General features: G+C 39.8%; 2 protein-coding genes across 5 annotated transcripts in view; one reads left to right on the forward strand and one right to left on the reverse strand.

The window, feature by feature from the left end:
• Positions 1-305: 305 nt before the first annotated feature.
• msantd4 (Myb/SANT-like DNA-binding domain containing 4 with coiled-coils) lies at positions 306-9,655 on the reverse strand. 4 transcript variants are annotated; one of them, XM_069891222.1, is made up of 3 exons: positions 9,562-9,655; positions 7,281-7,740; positions 306-5,728 (listed from the first exon to the last, which is right to left on the reverse strand). In XM_069891222.1, exons 2-3 carry the CDS (start codon positions 7,737-7,739, stop codon positions 5,120-5,122), a joined length of 1,068 nt encoding a protein of 355 aa, XP_069747323.1. In that variant the 5' UTR covers position 7,740; positions 9,562-9,655; the 3' UTR covers positions 306-5,119. The 4 variants fall into 4 exon arrangements, with proteins under 4 accessions (XP_069747323.1, XP_069747322.1, XP_069747324.1 ...); XM_069891221.1 differs by lacking the exon at positions 9,562-9,655 and adding an exon at positions 9,492-9,550; XM_069891223.1 differs by lacking the exon at positions 9,562-9,655 and adding an exon at positions 9,332-9,464.
• An 86-nt stretch (positions 9,656-9,741) lies between these two features.
• aasdhppt (aminoadipate-semialdehyde dehydrogenase-phosphopantetheinyl transferase) overlaps positions 9,742-23,056 on the forward strand; it is a 55,926-nt gene continuing 42,611 nt past the window's right edge. The window contains exon 1 of the mRNA XM_069891225.1: positions 9,742-9,962. Coding sequence (XP_069747326.1) covers positions 9,750-9,962 — 213 coding nt within the window. The 5' untranslated portion in view covers positions 9,742-9,749. The remainder of the gene's footprint in view (positions 9,963-23,056) is intronic.

The following is a 23,056-nucleotide window of genomic DNA, read 5'->3' on the forward strand; positions in this document are numbered from 1 at the left end:
AAGGACATTTAAAAGACTAAGATATGCATATGGATGTAAGAAAAAAAATGAAGGGTTATGGGTTGTGAGGGAAGGAAGGGTTGATTGATGTGGAGTAGGTTTCTTTAGGTCGGCACAACATCATGGGCTGAAGGGCTTGTACTGTGCTATACTATTCTATGTTAAAATAGATAGTCAAATAAGCTTTCAATTATTTGAAGCCACCAGCCAAAACTATTGTTTAAATTCTCTTTCACTAATATAACTTTATTAAGTTTGTCAAATAATAAATGTAATTTGTTTTTATTATTAGCTACATCCTCTTATTTCATACAAAACACTTTTTAGGAAAATCAAAAACTGCATTGACAAGTCAAATAAAATTTTGTTGCATTTTCTTGTTTTGCCTTGTAAAATTCAGGCTTTGGGAATAAACCAATTGCTTTTTTTTAAACTTGAAATATTCTGGTTTTTTTTTCATTTCAGCCTTGGAAGTTGGAGATCTTGAAGTATTACTGCAAAAACTTCCATGTGGAATTTTAAATTCTTACATAGACTGTTCATGTTCTTAATTAATTAATGTGCCTTGAGTAGGTTTCCCCATCTTGGGAATTTCTTATATACTGTATTCTGATACAAATTGCAACTGAAAATTATTCTTTGTTTAAAAAGCAGGTTGAGGCTCAATGCAATATTAATTTGACAACAATCTCCATGCAAATGTGAAAATAGAAAAAACATGGCTCCAAAGACAATTGGTTGAAAATTCTTTTTTTTTTAAAAATACAACAAATGTTACCACTGTTAATAATTGATCTTTCACATTTTGTCTTCTCAGTTACACAATCAACTTAAAATAATCTAAAAAGGAATACATTTTTCACAGGTTTTTTTTAAAGAAAAAAACTTGATTTTTGGTAAGCTAGCCAAATATTTTTTGTTTACATAATTATCTACCTCATGATAACAGTGATCAAGAAAAAACAAAAACATGGAAGTACATGATTTAGAAGCTAAAACGATCATTTAAAAAAAAATTTCCTGAATAAAGTGATAGCTCCATCACTGTGTCAAATCTATTCACCAGCTTTGTGCTGTTAAGCCAAAAAAATTGATGTCTCTCAGAAAAAAAATTGATATAGAAATGTAATTTGACATAACTTCAAAGTTTACAACAAAGTTAAACATGTTCTATTTTAAATTTGAGAATTTATAAATGGCACAAATCACCTTGCCCCAGATCCCCATCCAGAATCAGTAGTCAACCTTCCCTGTGAACCTTGGCTGGAATGCAGAGAACCAGCCACACAAGCCGTCTGCATACTAGATTCCAGGGGCATGGAATAGAGTAGTAAAACTTAAACCAAGAATTAAGATCAACTTATCTTCCCTTTGCCTTCTACATCTAGACTTGCACACTTGACATGCCCCAAAGTCTAGAATACTGCAATTTCAACAACTAAAAACTAATAATTTTAGTTGGAACTGCTGGTAAAATCCAATACAATTCAAAACAATGTTTTCTCCCCCTCCCCATCCAGACTCTAACTAGAGTAACATTCTTCAGATCTCGAAAAAAAATACCATTTTGCACAGTACATACTCTTCACATTTCAGGATATCACCACAGAGTTATTCTAACTAAAGAGGTTAACTGTGAAACAACTAAAATCTACATTCATTACAGAGGACACCAGATATATCATGTACAGTTCCATTTCGGACATTGAACTCAGGTGATTAAGCCAACAAGCTAGCATATCAATTAATCCAGTGAAAAGCACAGAACAATAATTTAATCAAAAACTCTGTTTTTCTTTGAGTCTTTCCAGTTTTCTCCATCACTAGAATAATTTTTTTGGCTGGATGTATTTTGGGCATTTTGGGCCAAAAGTAAAATTAAAATTTTTAATCTTATCAATTATATCAAATTTTTGATCCATTTTAGAATTTATTCATGATGGGCCAACATTGCCACAATAAGACAAAAGCCCTTTTCCAATCGATAAACTCACAATATTTAAACAACTAAAATGAGTAACAACTGCTACAATTGCCAGAGATTCAGCATTAGTTGCCCACTGCATTTTTTTTGGACCTTCGTTCTGACCATTGGTGGAAAACTATACTCAATAATTTAGTTAGAATTTTAGGAAGATAATAAAATTGTTTTCTAAGCATTTAATTAAGACTACAATAACCATGTTACTCAATTGTTTGTGTAGTTTTTTTTTTAAAACCAGCACAGGTGCATAGGTTTGTTAGTTGATAAATTCAAAATGTGCTAATTATCCTTTCCTTGAATAGTTTCCTTTTTCTATTATATGAACATATCCAAAAGTCCTCAGGTTTTTTGATCCACTATTTGACCCAACAACCCATACCTCAGAGTGGACATTCTTCATATAATTCTGTATTCAATGAACAGCTGTTCAAGATGTTATTCTAAGTGATTCAATAATGTAGGTAATTGTGTTTTATTGAATAGCAACCAGAGCAAGAACCTTGAATTAAGAACATTGAAGGACGCTCAATGGTTTTCAGACTTTTTCTTTCCACTCACATACCACTTTTAAGTAATCTCTATGCCATAGGTGCTCTGGGATTAGTAAGGGATTGCTTAAAGTGGTTTGTGAGTTGGGGGGAAAAAAGTTGAGAATCACTGCTCTAGATCCAATTGTTCGTGGAATATTTTGCTTGAGAAAAATTGTCATTGGCCATTTCCTTTGGAGTTATGAAAACATGCACATAACAGGTCAATTAGGTATGATTAAAACAGTGGTTCTCTACCTTTATCTTTCCACTCACATACCACTTTAAGCAATCCCTTACTAAATGACAAAGCACCTTTGGCATTGGGATTACTTGAAGTGGTATGTGAGTGGAAAGAAAAAGTTTGAAAACTACTGGTCTAAATTAACTAACCACCCAGGTTTACATGGCCCAGTTCCACGTATTACAAGTGACATGAAAGACATTTGGTAAAATATCATTTTGAACTATTTCGGCTAGAAATTTCTCCTTCATGGCTTGCACTGAACACGCATTGCAGTAATGTTTATGAATTTTTAAACAGGCAGCCAATGCTCTTTTGTACATTTTGTCCAAGTAACAAACGATAACATTTTATCCCTGTATCTAATAAAGGAAAACATTAGGGCATATTTAATGAAAAATCAGATGAAGTTCAACCTTAATTCTCTTTTTGGTACTTAAAAAGAACCTCTGAAATTTTCTTACATTTCTTATTTGAATCAAAAGGTATAATTGCAGGGCAATAGAAGTTCAGTTTAATCTGCACTATTCCTAAAACCATGCATAGTATCATGTTTTGTAATCTCATTAGTTTTTTTTTCCCCCCCAATACCATTCTACTGAAATAAAATTACATATTAGCAAAAATTGAATTTCTTGCACCTGCATATAAATTAGAATTGTCACCAATTCCACTTGCAAACTTGCCTCTTTCCAGAAAATTTATCTGAGGTGCTCGATGACAATAGTTAAAAATTAACAATTATTTACTGAAGCTAGCATCTGAAATCTAAAAATCAAGAAAACTTCCAGCATTAGTTTGGTTAGGCTGAAGAAGGATTCAAATTTAAACAACTGATCAGCAGTTTTATTGCGAGATTGCCACTTTATCAAAAGCACAGTGCAATTTTTTAATAACATGAACAGATTTTTCATCTACCACACTGTACGCAGGTATGTTATTTTTAAAAACTTCTAACACACCAACAATGAGTTAACCAAATGAACTAGCTGAAATAGGATAATGCTGGTATCATAAAACTACATTTTCAAAAAATTGTTTAACTTCCATGTAGACAAGAATAAATGGCAAAAACCAGAGTGGTCTACACTCATTGTAAAGTTGCAGTCAGATGGCATAAAACATATTTTCCTGTGGAATCCCAACTTTTCTTTTCCTCACATTTTCTGATTTACAATGGCCCACCTAAAACTTTAATAAAACAATGGAATTATTTGGTTATCCTAGCTTAAAAGCAGTGATAAAAAAACAGTGAATGTTGTTTTGAAGCAACAAACCTAAATATTCTCAATCTCATTTAACTGGATTGGCAACAAAGATATTTTTCTCTGTCTTTCTCTAGTTGTTCTATTACAGTATGTACTGTCATGAACTAAGTAACTCAGTGCAACATTACACTTCTTTGTTTCCATAGTTTGAGATAAAAATCCAATCAAGGCAGATAAAACAGGAATTTCTCTCAGTGGAATTGTTTGGAGGTTGCAAACACAGATAAAATGTCAGAATTTCTAATTGATTGATTTCACTGAGGAAATCAGTACAATATAGCTGAATGCAACACATTGGGTTAATGAGGGCTAAAAGAAGAAACAACACAGACTACCGTGGAAAAAACAGTTAATATGCTTAAGAACATTGAATGCAACACAATACAGGACCTTCACCCAATCATATTGTGTGCCTATCTATTCCATCATTAATCTAACCTTTCCCAATCACCACAGCCCATAACCTATTTTTCTTACATTGTTCCAGCCTCCACCAACACTCTGGTAATTCATTCCAGGTAAAAATTTACCTCTCTCTGACTTTCCTCCATTCATCCTACACTGATGTCCTCTGGCAATGGCCATTGCTGTCTTGGGAAAAAGGTGCAGGCTGACCACCCTACCTTTGCCTCTCCTGATCTTATGCACCTCCCAGTCACCTCTCATCCTCGGCCTCTTGCACTCCTTCTGGACGTGGCTAACATTTGCCAGAGATATGATTTCAGGCACTAATTCAACAATTTAGATCCATCAATAAGGAAAACACTCAAGAGCCAAAATATATAGGTCTTAGAATTGGTAGAAAATAAATCAGATGTCTTGATTGCAATTTCTTTGAAGAGTTTGCCAACAATTCCTTGAGATTGATTATAAGAACATTTTTTTCTAGACTAAAAGAATCCTTCATTTAAACACCAATTCATATGCCAGTATCGTTTAAGCAAAGACAATCAAAATTCAAATCCAAAGTTAACATTTTTTTATTGTATGCTGTTGAAAGTTGAACTTGGAAGTTACTGATGAGAGAATTCTAAAGTCAATATTTCTAAAACAAATTCATGATTAAGTCTTGGGTTTTAAAAAAAAATGTTAATAATTAAATGGAATTACTTTTCTGGCAATGTTTTTGCAACTGTAACTGTTCTCTTTCAATTTGCAAACGCTCTTTCTCTATCTGCAGCTTTTCAGACTCTATATCTAGGAACTGTAGTCTTTCATTTTGTAGCTGTAATCGTTCCCTTTCCAATTTTAACTTTTCTGCTTCAATATCCATGGGCTTTATTTTTTTATTTTCAGTCAGTGAACTACATTCCTTCTCCCATGGTAATTTACCAGCCTGCATGGTTAATAGCCTAAATTTCTCTCTCTTGACGTGCAAACGCTCTTTCTCGAGCTGCAAGCGAACTTTTTCTAACTGTAGCCTTTCACTTGCAATTTCCAGATAACGCAACTTTTCTTTTTCAATTTGCAAACGTTCTTTCTCCACCTGCAGTCTTTCTGATTCCAAGGCCACACGCTGTCTCTCCAATTCTAACCGCTGTTTCTCTATAAAGAAAAGTGTGTCTGAATTGCAATTCCACATTGTAGGTAGATCAGAGCGTGAAGAATGCTCTCCCATTTCAGAAAAGTTCTCACTTTCTTCCAATCTCCGTATGGTAGGAATTGAACTTGCAATAACTCTAGATTCTTCTTCCAGGTTTCTAATCTGGAAAAAAAATACTATTTTAAAAAATATGAACAAATTCAAGAAATACTGCTCATGTTATTGCAAGAGTGAGAGCATCATTTTATACACCGCCTGTTTAGTGCGCAGTGTTCACTGCAAAATTAATAATATAAAATGTTACCTTGTGTCCTTTACCAAGTACCCATTATATGCGTTAAGCAGAATGTGAATCTGATTTTTAAACTTTTATTTCATTTTTTTAAAATAATCTTAGGGTAGCATAGTGTCCTGCTCGATTGGTATCCTGTCCACCAGTCTAAACATTCATTCTTCGAACACAGAACATTGGAGCACAGTACAGACCTTCAGCCCACAATGCTGTGCTGATCTACTCCTCCACAATCTAATTTTTCCCTACCTCTATCCATGTACCTACCTATCTCAGAATATTTAAAATCTCCCTGTTGTACCAGCCTCCGCCACCACCCCCGCAATGCATTCCAAGCATTCTGTTAAAAAAAAACTAGCTCTGACACCTCCCCAAAACTTTCCTCCACTCACCTTAAACCGATGTCCTCTGCTATTTGCTACAGTCACCCCAAGTGCTGGATGTCTTCCCTATCTAGGCCCTTCTAAGTTCTCAAACCTTTTACCAGACAACCAACATTGATGAAATAGTTAACCCAAAGTGTGATTGCACTGAAGGTCAGGTTCCCAGTTTCAAACTGACCAGTAAGGTTAATGCACTCCAATGAATGCTTATAGGATGAAACATTTATGAGATATGACATTTCAAATATATTTTTAATTTTTTTTGTAATAGATGCAGCAATTGTTTTTGGAATCAGATGTTTAGAACTCAAAAGACATGAAAGCACAGCCTATCATTCAGAGTCAACATGGAAACAGAACTTTCAATCCACAATGACCATCAAGTTCGCACTCTTATATTAATTCTATACTCCCCTATTTGGAATCTTCCCATGTTCCAATCAACTCCTCAGTCTACCCCCTCGTCCCCTCCCTCTCACCCTCCCTGAATTTCAGCTGTACACAGGGAACAATTTATAGTGGTCAATTAATCCATTAATGTTTGTGTCTTTGGTGTGCGAGAGGAACCCAGAATACCAGAAGAAATCCACGTGGTCGCAATTCCATGCGACAGCATTGAAGGTCAGGATTGAATCCAGGTCCCTGAAGTTCTAAGGCAGCACTTTTACTAGAAATTCCACTGCGCTGCCTTTTGTGGTATATTGTTTCAAATTTAAAACTATTGTAAGGAACGTTATCTGCCTGGTTTTCTTTGTAAAGCAGTTGTTAGAAGTCATAAAGAAGGAATGCAAGAGAATAATAGCTTGCGAATGGTTGATTAACATTGTCACAGTTCCTTGTTGTTGATGAGCACATGGAGAATTCTGAAATACAATCACTTTTATGTTCCTAAATTAATGTAATGTCAAGTGTTCAAATCTTTGAATCTCTGAGAGGTTTTGCAAATGCCTCTGCAATAAGACGCCAGAAAGCACAACGGTCAGAAACCAAGTTCTTCACATTCTCTCTTAGATCGTGGTTTAATAACTAATGGACAAACCTCTGCATTTTGTGGCTCCTGGTCCTCCTCTTCCACATCATCAGAAGCTTCTACTTTGATTATACAAAGAGATTTATTGGGATCATTGACCGATAAAGGATCTTCAAAGTGACAGGATGTTCCACCATTGAAAACATTGTGGTTAAAACAATGTAGTGAAGTAGGGCTATAGTTAGTCATTATTGATTCCATCCTGTCGAAGCATTCCCCTTTTTTCTTCAAGTAACACTTTAAATCAGTATATTTCTTCTTTACTTCACATGCAGTGCGTTGTTCACTACAACTTGCTTCACTGACTTTTTCTGCTATTTCCTTCCAAGCCATCCACTTTAACTCATTCGTTACAGCATCATGTTGCTGGGTATATATTATATCTTTCTTATCCTTCACCTCCTTCAGTAAGATTTCAGTTTCTTTCAATGTAAAATTGCTTTTCCTCTTCCTCTTGAATTGTTTCATTCTAAAAGTATTTAAATAAAGATTATTACTTTGGATTAGTATAGAAAACCCATATATTGTGCAATTGAAGCAAGCTCACAAACAGGTTTACAAACATGAATCAACTTTATGAAGTTGCAAACGCTTTTCCTGCAGCACGTCATTTCTCCAGCATCAAGTGTTGAAACAAGCAGTCAGATATTCCATGACATCAGCAGACACGATATAAACTCAATTTCAATACCAAAAAAAAAAGGATCTTTCACTTTAAGGTGTGAATTCTCCAGTATTCTATTAACAGGTAATGAACAACCGTTGTTGTGTAATTTCAGCACACATTCGTACTTCTAATCAATTCAATCCCTTTCTAATCCAATAACTATTAAATAACTACAGCCCTCCTCACCATTTATACTGCGCATTTGACATCTACCCTGCAGCTAGAAACAGAATTTTAAGATTAAACAGCATTTGCTTCAAACTGAGTAGAAGAATAAAACTAATGAATCACAAGCCAAAATCTGATCACAATAAGATTGCTTTAGCTTGACCATTATAGAATGGATATTGCCTTGTGCTTTAAAGATGAACAAACAAGGAGATGACATGGGAACAATCTTGCTTTTATTGATGAAGATCAGGGAAAAGCTGGCAATCCTCATCAATGCAGATCCAACAAAATACCACAAGACTTGTATTTTTTGTAGTCACAAAGCAAAATAATGCCAAAAGTTTGTTTAGGACCTTATACAAGCACGGATACAACTAAACCAGAAGCTTCACTGTTAAGAAATGGAGTGAAAGAACTCTTACATTATGTGTATACTGTTTATGTAGTTTTTCTTCTAGATCCACTTCCTAAACACTTAACATTAACGACGTATTCCATTTTCTAGATTTCTGATCTTAGTTAGTCTTCTAAATGGAACCAGGAGCCAAGAAGAATCAAAGGCAAAAGTGCACTGCACCTCATCCACCATGGATAAAATTAAACAACGCTGTTCCCCTTGAGAATAAGATCTCTTTTGGCATCAGCTGAAACCTCTTATTTGAATTTTTTTTTAAATCAATATTATTAAGAAAGCTACTCCCTATTTGCAGGCAAGTTATTGGGACAGCTTGAAGGTATTTAATGCAATGCATGTTCCAATTTGGCTGCTTTCACTCCCTTAAGAACTTAACAGTTGCAGGTGTTGGCCAATCAGCTCCTCACGATTGGCCAACCATTCAATACATTTATGGCTAATTTGACCCAAGATTTCTCTCAAACCTTCGATTTGCACTCAGAACCCTCTTTCAGACGAGTAAAACTTAATAAAATAGCATGAATTTGAAAGCATTAACTTTCTTTCTCCTACAAGTATTTTATTTTCACGGAAGGGTTTCAGCCAATGAATGATCCAACCTGCAAAACATGGGGAAAATATACTTATCGATCATTCCCTTTCAGACTTTTTTTTCTACGCGCAACTGCTGTGTTTGGCAGAAAGCTGTAAGGACGCTCACATTTGTCCTGAAGTGTCCAGTTTAAATGGAATAAAAGATACCAATAATCATTTCCAAAGATAACGTCTGATGCTTCAGAACTTCACAAACACAAAAGGCCACAATACCATTAAAACAGCACAAAAGGTGGAATCTCTCAACCGCCTTAAAACAAATCCGAGAAAAAAAAATAGAATCCATTTAAAATGCACACAATCGATTCAATTTACTCGAAATCAGACAGAAATGAAGGGCGAGTGCCTATATTGTAAGATACTCGAAGTTAACCTGAAGGGATGGCAGTAACGTCCACGTTCCTTGCACCAAGACCCAAGAGGAAATGACCTGCCCCGCTCACCTCAGTGTTCGCGCTCCCCATTCGATGGTTGCCCTGTCAATCAAAGGAGCCGCCACCTCCCGGCCGCAGGTCGTTCATTCCGGAGCAAGTCGGGCCCGCCCCTGTTTGTTCATTGGCCAGTGTTCTGAGCAACGCTCCTTGCAGCAGAGGGGTCGGAGCGTGGGGCGGAAGTGGGGGGTGGGGAGGTCATGAGGCCAGCGGACCTCCCAGAGGGCATGAGATCACGTCAGAAGGCGGCGGCCTGGTTCAGCGGGGCGATGGAGGGCGTGCGCTGGGCTTTCGGCTCCGGTCGCTGGCGGCCCAGCTCTGCCGACTGGTCGCTGGCGGCTCGCTGCGTGCAGGACGAGGAGAGACAGCGCATCGGCAGATTCGTCTTCGCCAAAGACGCCAAGGCCGCCATGGTGATTACTGTCGCCGCGAAGCCGGTGATAGCGGGGACTCGGAGGGGTTACCAGCAGTTGACTGATGGCAGTATGCCAGGATGGTATGGCACCGTGGCGTGGGATGGGGGCAAGAGTTAAATCCGCAGCTTCCCTCGAGGATGGTCCTGCCTGCAGATTTTGGGGAGCTCGGAAAGGAAGTGAAAATCAGATATGTGCCTGACGAAGGGTATAGGGCTGGAGAGTCGACTATCTACTACACGGAGTTAGTTCCTTCAGCATTGGGTGTGTGTTGCTCTGGTTATCCATCTTCTGCAATCTCAGTGGTTTAGCTTTCTAACATTTTGAATTGTTTCTGGAGAGGTGGGATATATCATTTTGAAAGGACTGGGACTGCTGTGCCTCATTTCTGTGAGGTGCGCTGGACAAAGTGGCGACTGTCTTCCTTCCAGTAGACAAACCAAGAATTTCATGCATGTTGCATTCGAAATGTGACAATAATGGAACCTTTCCCTTTGGGGAAATCCTCCAAAGGCCAGTGGGAGATGGAAAATTAAGGGAAAGAGTTAGAAATGAGAAAAACGAAGCTGGAAGTGGAATATGGAAAATAATAAGCAGAATAAATTAGTAACATTAACAAAATCAAGCAGGAAATAGGGTGAGAGTGCAGGAAAAAGTTCAAAGGTCAGATTTACAGCACTATTTAAATTCACACAGGTGCCACAACAGGCTGCACAAATTAAGAGAGAATTGATGTAATTGCCTTTATAAAAATGTGACGGAAGGTGACCACAGCTCATAATTAAATACTTCATGAAATTTGATGTTCAGAGTAGACTGACAATAAGTTAGATCAGTGGTTTTCAAACTTTTTTTCTTTCCACCCACTTATCTCTTTAAGAAATCCTTTGCACACTTTTTCCCGCACTCACATTTCTTCTTTGGCTTGGCTTCGCGGACGATTTATGGAGGGGGTAAATGTCCACGTCAACTGCAGGCTCGTTTGTGGCTGACAAGTCCGATGCGGGACAGGCAGACACGGTTGCAGGGGAAAATTGGTTGGTTGGGGTTGGGTGTTGGGTTTTTCCTCCTTTGCCTTTTGTCAGTGAGGTGGGCTCTGCGGTCTTCAAAGGAGGTTGCTGCCCGCCAAACTGAGGTGCCAAGATGCACGGTTTGAGGCGATATCAGCCCACTGGCGGTGGTCAATGTGGCAGGCACCAAGAGATTTCTTTAGGCAGTCCTTGTACCTCTTCTTTGGTGCACCTCTGTCACGGTGGCCAGTGGAGAGCTCGCCATATAACACGATCTTGGGAAGGCGATGGTCCTCCATTCTGGAGACGTGACCCACCCAGCGCAGCTGGATCTTCAGCAGCGTGGACTCGATGCTGTCGACCTCTGCCATCTCGAGTACTTTGACGTTGGGATAAAAGTGCTCCAATGAATGTTGAGGATGGAGCGGAGACAACGCTGGTGGAAGCGTTCTAGGAGCCGTAGGTGATGCCGGTAGAGGACCCATGATTTGGAGCCGAACAGGAGTGTGGGTATGACAACGGCTCTGTATACGCTTATCTTTGTGAGGTTTTTCAGTTGGTTGTTTTTCCAGACTCTTTTGTGTAGTCTTCCAAAGGCGCTATTTGCCTTGGCGAGTCTGTTGTCTATCTTATTGTCGATCCTTGCATCTGATGAAATGGTGCAGCCGAGATAGGTAAACTGGTTGACCGTTTTGTGTGCACGATGGAGATGTGGGGGGGCTGGTAGTCATGGTGGGGAGCTGGCTGATGGAGGACCTCAGTTTTCTTCAGGCTGACTTCCAGGCCAAACATTTTGGCAGTTTCCGCAAAACAGGACGTCAAGCGCTGAAGAGCTGGCTCTGAATGGGCAACTAAAGCGGCATCGTCTGCAAAGAGTAGATCACGGACAAGTTGCTCTTGTGTCTTGGTGTGAGCTTGCAGGCGCCTCAGATTGAAGAGACTGCCATCCGTGCGGTACCGGATGTAAACAGCATCTTCATTGTTGAGGTCTTTCATGGCTTGTTTCAGCATCATGCTGAAGAAGATTGAAAAGAGAGTTGGTGCGAGAACACAGCCTTGCTTCACGCCATTGTTAATGGAGAAGGGTTCAGAGAGCTCATTGCTGTATCTGACCCGATCTTGTTGGTTTTCGTGCAGTTGGATAATCATGTTGAGGAACTTTGGGGGGCATCCGATGCGCTCTAGTATTTGCCAAAGCCCTTTCCTGCTCACGGTGTCACCCCAAGTCCAAAGCCTGCTGCGCAGCTCAGACGGCAAAGTCCTCCTCAGCGACAAGATCTCCATCCTCAACCGATGGTCAGAACACTTCCAATCTCTTTTCAGTGCCAACCGCTCAGTCCAAGATTCCGCCCTGCTCCAGCTCCCTCAACAGCCCCTAAGGCTAGAGCTGGATGAGGTCCTCACCCAGGATGAGACATATAAGGCAATCGAACAACTGAAAAGTGGCAAAGCATCAGGTATGGATGGAATCCCCCCAGAGGTCTGGAAGGCTGGCGGCAAAACTCTCCATGCCAAACTGCATGAGTTTTTCAAGCTTTGTTGGGACCAAGGAAAACTGCCTCAGGACCTTCATGATGCCACCATCATCACCCTGTACAAAAACAAAGGCGAGAAATCAGACTGCTCAAACTACAGGGGAATCACGCTGCTCTCCATTGCAGGCAAAATCTTCGCTAGGATTCTCCTAAATAGAATAATACCTAGTGTCGCCGAGAATATTCTCCCAGAATCACAGTGCGGCTTTCGCGCAAACAGAGGAACTACTGACATGGTCTTTGCCCTCAGACAGCTCCAAGAAAAGTGCAGAGAACAAAACAAAGGACTCTACATCACCTTTGTTGACCTCACCAAAGCCCACTCACATACCACCTTAAGTAATCCCTATGCCATAAGTGTGCTCTGTGATTAGAAAGGGATTGCTTAACGTGGTATGTGAGTGGCGGGGGGGTGAGAGTTGAGAACCACCGAATTGTTAATGAAATATTTTGCTTGAGGAAATATTGTCATTGGCCCATTTCTTTTGGAGTTATGAAACCATGCACATAACGAGTCAATTAGGTACGACTAAAACAGTGATCTTCAAACTTTTTCTTTCCACTTACATACCAGCTTAAGCAATCCCTTACAGAGCACTTATGGCAGAGGGATTGCTTAAGGTGGTATGTGAGTGGGGGGGTGGGAAGTATCGAGTTAGATGAAGTAAGGCCACACTGTTAATAACCAATAACATCAACACCATATTTAGAAATGATTTTGGCTTGACAGGTTGTGATGTAGTATTAGTTTCAGTGTGGGTTGAGCGAGGAAGTGGCTGGGATTATTAGTGGGAGTTTGTTATTGGGTCCAATATAGGCCTCAACTGAGTAGAAATATGACTGGGTCAGCCACATAAATACTGTGGGTAAAAGAGCAGATCAGTCGCACAGTATCCTGTAATCAGTGATTACTTCCGGACTCTTCAAAGCTTAATCACCATTTTCAAGATGCAAGTCAGGAGTGCAACTCCACAAACTCTCAAAAAGTTTGATTTGATGCTGATAATTGGCACCAATGTATTCAGTTTTATTCCTTTCATCACTATCCTATTGGGCACTATCCTAATTTGGAAATTTATTGTAACTTCATTGTTTAAATCCCAAAGCTCCCGACCTAAAACTTGTGTGATAAATGTGAAAGATTGGAAAGTATTAATATTTAAAGGGACTTGGTGGATATCCTTGCATACAAATCACTGAGGTGGCAGGTAGGTTAAGGAGACAAATGGTGTTTTGGCCTGTATTGTCTTCAAGGGTAAAGCTTTCTCACTACAATTATTTGGAGCTTTGTGGAGATCATATCTGGAGTCTTGTATACAACTTTGTTTCCTTAAAAAAAAATTAATGAGCAGTAATTAATTCACTAGCCAACCATTCAGAATTTCTAATGGTTTAGCATCTAATTAATTAGGTAATGTTTGCCATGCTCCCTCTGAACTTGCTGGGGCCCTGGTTCCCATGCACTCCCTCTGGACTCTCCAGGACCACTCAGAGATTAAACCTGTTGATGAATAATGTGCAGTAGTCAAGAACATCTTGTCAGTTTAGCACCAACAAAGTTCTGAGTATCTCAGATTAACTAAGGTTCCGCAGATTGATTCCTGGATGGCAGGTCTATTAAATACAAATGTCTAACCTCAGAGTTTAAGTTCTTTATTATCATCTGATTGTACAAGTACAACCCGATAAAATGGCATTCAGCAATCCTCGGAGCAAAAATATACGGACACACAACCAGACAAGTGATACGTATGCAGTACGTGTGTACATACACAAAAATAAGTGAATATTATTTATTTTGTTCAGCAATCTCACTGCTAATGGGAAGAAACCGTTTCTCAGTCTGGTGGTTCTGACTCTGATGCTCTTGCATCTCTTTCCCGACAGGAGTGGTTGAAAGATATATCCAGTGTATTTGGGCCCCTCAACAATTTTTCGTACCCTATCAGACAATGATGCTGGTATATCATATTGATTTGTGGGGGGAGGGGGGGAAAGAGGGAGATGCAGGCTGTCTGCCGTGGTGCCGGAAATCTCCTGGTGGCCACTCATTTCAATTCCCCACCCCATTTTCATCCCTGTTAGTGCCTGTCCATGGTCTTGTGCACTGCCAAACTCGGACTACCCACAGATGGGGAAACAACACCTTGTATTCTATCTGGGCCCCATCTGGCTGGATGACATTGACTTCTCTGGTTTCCATTAGTGCCCATACTATTCCACCCCTCTTTCTCTCTCACCCCCCCCCCCCAGCTATCCCTATTTCTCCTTTCCTCTAGCTCTATCTCCACCAGATCTGCAGCCATAGAACCACCCCCTTCCCTGATCATTTCTCACCTTTCCTCTTCTATTCATGTCCAATTATTACCTTTTGTCTGTGGTCCTCTCCCTACCCTTTTTTTCCTTTCTCCCAAGTTGTTTAATTCGGGTACCTCCTAACTTTTTACTCATAACTTGAAGAAAGCCCTTTGTTTTTGTCTGGACAATAGACCCAAACAATCCCCCTCCACCATTATCCTCCGGCTGGCAGAACTTCTCCTTTGACTCATCCCACTTTCTCCATGCAAAAGGTTAGCCATGGGTACCCACGTTGGCCCAGCTATGCCTGCCTTTTTGATGTCTAAATGCAGCAATCCATGTAACAACCCTACACAGGCAAGACCCCTCTACTCTTCCTCTGCCACATTGAGGACTACTTTAATGCTACCTCATAGAAGCATAGAAGATAGGAGCAGGAGTAGGTCATTCGGCCCTTCGAGCCTGCTCTGCCATTCAATGAGATCATGGCTGATCTTAAAGTTCAGTACCCCATCCCCGCCTTCTCTCCATAACCCCTAATTCCCTTATACTGAAGAAATATATATAATTCCCTCTTAAATATATTCAATGAACCTGCCTCTACTGCTCTCTGTGGCAATGAATTCCACAGATTCACCACCCTCTGGGTAAAGAAATTTCTCCTCCTCTTGGTTCTAAATGGTTTGCCTATTATCCTCAAATCATGGCACCGGGTTCTGGACTCCCCCACCATTGGAAACATCCCTTCCGCATCCATTCTGTCCAATCCTGCCAGAATTTTGTATGTCTCTATGAGATCCCCTCAATCTTCTAAACTCCAGCGAGTACAATCCCAAATTGCGCAATCTTTCCTCATAAGTCATTCCTGCCATTCCAGGTATCAGCCTGGTGAATCGCCTTTGCACTCCCTCCATTGCAAGAACAACCTTCCTCAGATAAGGCGACCAAAACTGCACACAATACTCCAGGTGGGGTCTCACCAAGGCTTTGTACAGCTGCAGTAAGATATCCTTATTCCTATACTCAAACCCTCTTGATATGAAGGTCAACATACCATTTGCCTTTTTAACCGCCTGCTGTACCTGCATGCTCGCCTTCAGTGACTGGTGCACAAGAACCCCTAGGTCTCTCTGCACTTACCCATCTCTTAATCTATTGCCATTCAAATAGTAATCTGCCCTCCGGTTTGTATTACCAAAGTAGATAACCTCACATTTATCCACATTGTAGTGCATTTGCCATGTATCTGCCCAGTCCCCCAATTTATCCAAATCACACTGGAGCTTCCTGACCCCCTCTTCAGTGCACAAAACCCATCCTAGCTTAGTGTTGTCTGCAAATTTGGAGATATTACATCCAATCCCCTCATCTAGATTAATGTAAATTGTGAACAGCTGGGGTCCCAATACAGATCCCTGTGGCACCCCACTGGTCACCACCTGCCACTCAGAAAATGAGCCGTTTATCCCAACTTTGTCTTCTATCTGCCAGCCAGTTCTCAATCCACATCAATACCTTGCCCCCCAATCCCATGAGCCTTGATTTTGCATGCCCGTTGTTTATGTGGGAACTTATCGAAGGCCTTTTGGAAATCCAGGTACACCACATCCACTGCCTCTCCCCCATCTATTTTACCTGTCACCATCTCAAAGAATTCCAATAGATTTGTCAAGCACGATTTACCTTTTGTAAATCCATGTTGACTCTGTCCGATCCCTTCTCTGCTAGTCATATGCTCCGCTATTACATCCTTAATAATGGATTCCATCATTTTGCCCACTACTGATGTAAGTCTCACCGGCCTATAATTCCCTGCTTTTTCTCTACCCCCCTTTTTAAATAGTGGGGTAACATTAGCTACCCTCCAATCCATGGGTACTGATCCTGAGTCTATCGAGTTCTGGAAAATAATTCTTAAAGCATCTGCTATCTGAATGTCTACCTCTTTAAGTACCCTTGATGTAGATTATCAGGCCCTTGGGATTTATCGGCCTTCAATTGCCCCAAGACCATGTCCTTAGAGATACTGATTTCTTTCAGCTCCTCCCTTGCATTAGTCTCTGTTTCCCAACATCCTTGGGAGGTTATTTGTATCCTCTCTTCTGAAAACAGAACTAAAGTAAGAATTTAATTGGTCTGCCATTTCCTTATTCCCCATTATATATTCCCCTGATTCTGACTGAAAGGGACCTACTCTGGATTTCACCAATCTTTTCCTCTTGACATATCTATAAAAGCTTTTGCAGTGGTTTTTATGTTTGCCGCAAACTTACTTTCGTAATTTATTTTTGCCCTCTTGATTAATCCCTTTGTCCTCCTTTGCTGCATCTTGAACTGTTCCCAGTCTTCGGATTTGGTACTTTTTTTGGCCAATTGATATGATCTCTCTTTGGACCTAATGCTGTCTCTAATTTCCCTTGTTATCCATGGTTGAGTCACCTTTTTTGGTTTATTGTTATGCCAAACCGGTATAAACGATTTCTGCAATTCTTCCATTAGATCTTTGAATGCTTTCCATTGTCTATCCACCGTCAACCCCCCTCCCCCATAAACACCACCCAATCAATTTTACTCAACTCCCATCTCATACCATCATAATTCCCTTTTATTTAAATTCAGGACCTTAGTCTCTGTTTTAATTTCTTCACTCTCCATGTCGAGTGAGAATTCGATCATATTGTGATTGCTCCTACCCAAAGGGCCTCATACAACAAGATTGCTGATTAGTCCCTTTTCATTGCATAATACCCAGTTTAAAATGGCCTGCTCCCGAGTTGGTTCCTCGACATATTGGTTTAGATAACCATCCCGTAAACATTCAAGGAACTCCTCCTCCTCAGTATTTTTACTAATTTGGCTAGTCCAATCTATATGTAAATTAAAGTCTCCTATGATGACAGCTGTTCCCTTATTGCACGCTTCTCTAATTTCTCTTTTTATGCCTTCCCTCACCACTACATTACTATTTGGAAACCTGTATACCGCCCCCACTAACGTTTTCCGCCCCTTGCTATTCCTCAGTTCTATCCATATAGATTCCGCATCTTCCGAGTTAATATCCTTCCTGTCAATCGTGTCGGTCCCTTCTCTCACCATCAATGCTAACCCACCCCCTTTTCTTTCTTGCCGATCCCTCCTCAATATTGTATACCCCAGGATGTTAAGTTCCCAGGCTTGCCCACCTTACAGCCATGTTTCTGTAATCCCAATCAAATCGTATTTGTTTGTCTCAATTTCCACAGCCAATTCATCTATCTTGTTCTGAATGCTTCTTGCATTAAGATATAAAGCCTTCAGATTTGCTTTTTTCACCCTCCTTGCTCTTTCTGATTTTTTACTTTCGCTGCCTAACCTAACTTTTCCTATTTTATCTTTCCTGTCCTTTGCCCTATCATACAGGTTCCCATCTCCCTGCCAAATTAGTTTAAACTGCATCAGATGGCTGCACCAAACCTAGCTGCCAATATATTGACCCTTTTTGGTTTAGGTGTAACCCATCCTTCTTGTAAAGGTCATGCCTTCCCCAAAAGAGATCCCAATGGTCCAAGAAGCCAAAACCCTGTCTTTTACACCAGCCCCTCAGCCACACATTCATTTGTCTTAACCTTCCATTTTTGTCCTCAGTTGCACTTGGCACATGTGTGGAAGTATAGTTTATATGTCAGTGCTTAAGCTTTTGCTGTTAGAATTAGAAGGCAGCTTATAATTATAAAATGGCTGAACTCATTTTGCAAACTCTGCAAAAAAAAACAGATTGGAGACCTTGCTAAGACAGATATATAGATGGCTTGCTTAAACATCATTAAAATTGAAATAAAGCTGGCATAAACATCATTAAAATTGTATCCTTCAAAGTAAAGCTGATTATTTACCAGACAGAAACATATACCATTCTTTTGTGTAAGATAAACAGCAGAAAACAGGTGTTTGAGGCTGTTTAAGCTGGGAACATGGTTTTTTTTATGATGTAATGCTAAAAGGTGGGATCATTTCTACCCCTTACCCATTGGCCGCATACTGGAAGATTGCTTTGATGAGCACCTTGCCTCTGTCCCAGTGGCCATGTATTTCAATTCCCCATCCCCTTGCTGACATGTCTGTCCATGGTCTCATGCATTGCCAGACTGAGACCACCCGCAAATTGGAGGAAGAATAACTTGCCTTCTGTCAGGGTCCCCTCCAACTGGATGGCATTAACTTTGACTTGCCTAGTTTGCATTAAACCCTCCCTTCAACCCCCCCCTCCCCACTTTTGACACTGTTTTACCAGCTCTTTCTCTCTCTCTCTCTCTCTCTCTCCCCCTCTCTCCCCTATGTCCTTTCACAGAGCCAAAATCAAATTCTCACCTCTCCAATTAACACCTTTTTTTTGGTCTGGACTCCTCTCCTGGGCAGTGTTCAATCTTTATTCTTGTATTTTCCTGTTTTTTGTTTATTCCTTGAAGCAAAGCTCAAGCCTGAAATGTTGGTTTTGTATCTTTATCTTTGCCAGATAAAGTGCATTGTTTGATCTGCTGAGTTTCTCCAGCCTTGTGTTTTTACTTCAACTACATTGGCTGCAGACTTTTGTGTTTTACTCAGGCCCGAAACAGCAGAAATATATCTTTACTGTGAGACTGGCTGAGTTCCTCCAGCATTTCTGTGTCTTAAAAGCAAGGATGTTCTTCTGCAACTGGGCAGGGTATTGGTGTGGCTGAACCCAAAGTACCATGAGCTTTTCTGTTCTTATTAGAGAAGGAGACACTGGCTTTGGAGTTGGTACAGAGGAGGTTTACCAGGTTGAATATGAAAATGAGATGGTTAGCTTATGAGGAGAAATTGCATATCTTGGGACAATACTCATTGGAGTTTAGAAGGATGAAGAGGGATCTTATTCGAAACATAACATTATGAAAATAATTGATAAGATAGAAGTAGAGAGGTTGTTTCCACAGTCAACTGCCTTTTGCCAGCTAACCAATCCTCGATCTATTTCTAATACGTTACCCTAACTCCATGCAATCTTATGGATTAATATTTTGTGCATTTGTTTACCGAACACCTGGAAATCTAAAAGCACATTTACCTGTTCCCCTCTGTCCAATGTGCTCATTACATCCTCAAACAACTCTAGTAAGTTTGTCAAACAGGATCAGCCCTTTCTGAATTCATGCTACATCTGCCTAATGAACCATTTCTATCAACATGTTCTGCTGTTACTTCCTGAATGATAACTTCAATCACTTTCCTGACTACTGATGTGAAACAAACTGGCCTTTTGCCTACATTTTTTTTAAAGAGTGGTGTGATATTCACTGTCTTCCCATCTGCCAGTACCTGTCCAGAGAATGTTGGTAAATCATCACCCATGCCTTTACTGTAACTTCTGCCTTTTAGTTACTTGGGATTCATTCCATCAGAACCAGGGAATTTATCTATCTTTAGGCCTATTTCTCTAGTGATAGCAATTGTATTGAGGCCCTTACCTCCCATTGTATTGTTACCATCTTTCTTTAGCATGTCAGAAGTGTTCACCAGAAAGACCACCACAAAATAGTTGTTCAACATTCCAGCCATTTCCACATTACCCAACATTAACTCCCCTTCTCATCTTCCAAAAGACATACATTCACTCTAGACACCCTTTTCTCCTTTTATATAATTACAAGAACTTTTATGATCTGCTTTTTTTTTGTATTTCTTCATTGCTTTTTAAAGTTTCCCCAGTCTTCCAGTTTCCCACTACTCTTGATAACTTTGTTTGCATGAGCTTTTAGTTTGATGCCTTTCTTTATTTCCTAAGTTATCCAAAGCTGGCTCTTCTCACCTTTACTGACCTTGCTTTAACTAAAATGTAATTTTAATAAACTCTGTGAAAAATCTTTGGAAGACTTCAATTGTCTCACCATCTCGCCTGTGTTGCCAGTCAATGCTAACCAACTCTGCCCTCATCCCTTTGTAGTCTCCCTTGTTTAGGCATCAGGCACTGAATGATCAACCCATTTCACCCTCTATTTGTATGAAAAATTACAAGATCATTAATTTGGTCTCATTGCACAGGATCAGATCTAAGATAGCTTGCTCCTTTGTAGGTTCAGTTACGTACTATTCAAGAAAACTATCGCATGCATTCTTTGAAGTCCTCTTAATCAACCTAGTACACTAAATCAATGTGCATGTTAAAGTCCTCCATGACAACTGCTGTTCCAATCTTTCATGCATCAGATATTTATTAGTTTATTGCCTGTGTCACTGTGATGTTATAATTTGATGGCCAACGAATAACTCCTACTCGTGAATTTATCCCCTTTTACCAGTCAATAAACCTACCCAAATGGATTCAACATTCTGTTCCTTAGATCTTGTATCATCTCTCATTATCAGCCTGATCCCATCTTTAATTGAGTGCCAATCTTTCCATTTTACCTGATGCCCTTGGATTTTAATTACCAATCATTTCCACCCTGCAACCATGTTTCTGTAATGGTGACAAATTCAAACCCATTTGTAGTGATTTATGCCACAAGTGTATTAACCTTGTTTCTATTACCATGGACATTCAGATAAAGTGCCTTTGCACTCATTGTCCTCTTAGAATCTAGTAATCTTCATATCTTTTGCATTTGACTTTTCTAAACTTTATCTTTGAGCTCAGCATTGGTTCCTCTGACTTGCTGTCTAGATTTCTATCCTTTTGCCATCAAATCCACCATAATCTTTATTGCATGGTGGAACAAACCAAATAATAAGTGAATTTTTCTCTTTGTTGTAAGAAAGCTGTCCTTCAAGCCACTTTTGAATCTTAATGATCAGTTGAGCATTTTGGAGGATGGGGTTTTAACTAGATAGGACATAAATACTTCACTTTATACTGACAATTTTTACATACAAGTTGCCTGCTTAAACAATTATGCTTACAAGGTCCTCGAATATAGAAAGTGCTGAAAGTGTGTCTTAATGACAGTTTATCAATGTTCATTTTTCTTCTTTTGCTGGAGATGCTGCCTGATCTGCATTAATATTTCCCAGCAAAGATTTTAAACCCTTCCTTTATACAATAAAATACACTGCGCCAAAAAAAATAGAGTTTTTACATTTGGAGATGCAGCACCGTAACAGACTCTTCTGCCCCTACAAGCCCGCTCTGCCCAAATACATCCATATGAGCACTCGGTCCACTGACCCCTTGTGTCTTTGGAACGAAGAAGGAAACCTGACCCCCCCCCCCCCCCCCCAAGAGGAAATCTGCGCGGTCACGAGGAGAACACAAAATTCTCCCAGACAGCGCCGGATTTCAACCTGGCTCACTGGTGCTGGAATAGTGATGCCTCCCAGAATTAAAATGTCTTCATAGATTATTGAGAATCTTTAAAAAAAAGAATTGTATAGCAGCATAGTAAAATGCTAATGGTATTGATTAACTGTATTTGGATAATTGCAATCTTGTACAAAAATTGTTATTGACAGATGAGATGCTTTTCCACAACAATAACATTTCTCTTTGAAGTGGACTGAAGTATTCTGCTGCAGCAGTGTAAATCTTATTCTTCAATTAGTTTTGAAATTCTGCTTTTTGATGCACTTGAATGAAAAGCAGTTAAATGGCTACCTGATGTTGATCTGTATCCAGAACTGGACACCATTGGTAAGAAGAGATTCTATGATTTTATTTTGCAATACATATGTGATATGCTGCACAAAACCAAACTGCTACACATGCTGGAAATTAAGGAATTAAAATAATAAACATACTTGGCTCATAAGACAGTGTAAAACACTCAAGCAGGCAAAGAATTGCTGGAAGAACTCAGAAGATCAGACAGCATCCATAGAAAGAAGTGGTCAATCACTCTTTCTGGTCTGAGCCCTTCATCAAGTCTAAGATGGACTAGGTAAACTCCTCGTGACCGCTCAGATTTCCTCTGGGGGCTCAGGTTTCCTTCCTCGTTCCAAAGACACAAGGGGTCAGTTGGCTGATTGCTCATAAGGGGGAAGAAGAGGGGAAAGGGTCTCAGAGGTTATAAAGAGTAGGGCATGAGGTTTGGGAGGTGCAGAGACAGACGGGAAAAATCATGAAGGAAGGAAACAAAAAGTTAGAAAAAATACAAGAGTAAAGAAGAGATGGAAACAGGAATCGGATTAGAAAAATTAATGTTCAATGTGGAAGATTGTTCAGAAGAATATAATGTGTAGTTCCTCAAGTTTGTTTAACCTCGCTCTGACAATGGATTAGGCCAAAGTCAGACCTGTCAAAGGAATGGTTGGGGAATTA

This window comes from Narcine bancroftii, chromosome 7, assembly GCF_036971445.1.
Source record: "Narcine bancroftii isolate sNarBan1 chromosome 7, sNarBan1.hap1, whole genome shotgun sequence".
Classification (NCBI taxonomy): domain Eukaryota; kingdom Metazoa; phylum Chordata; class Chondrichthyes; order Torpediniformes; family Narcinidae; genus Narcine; species Narcine bancroftii.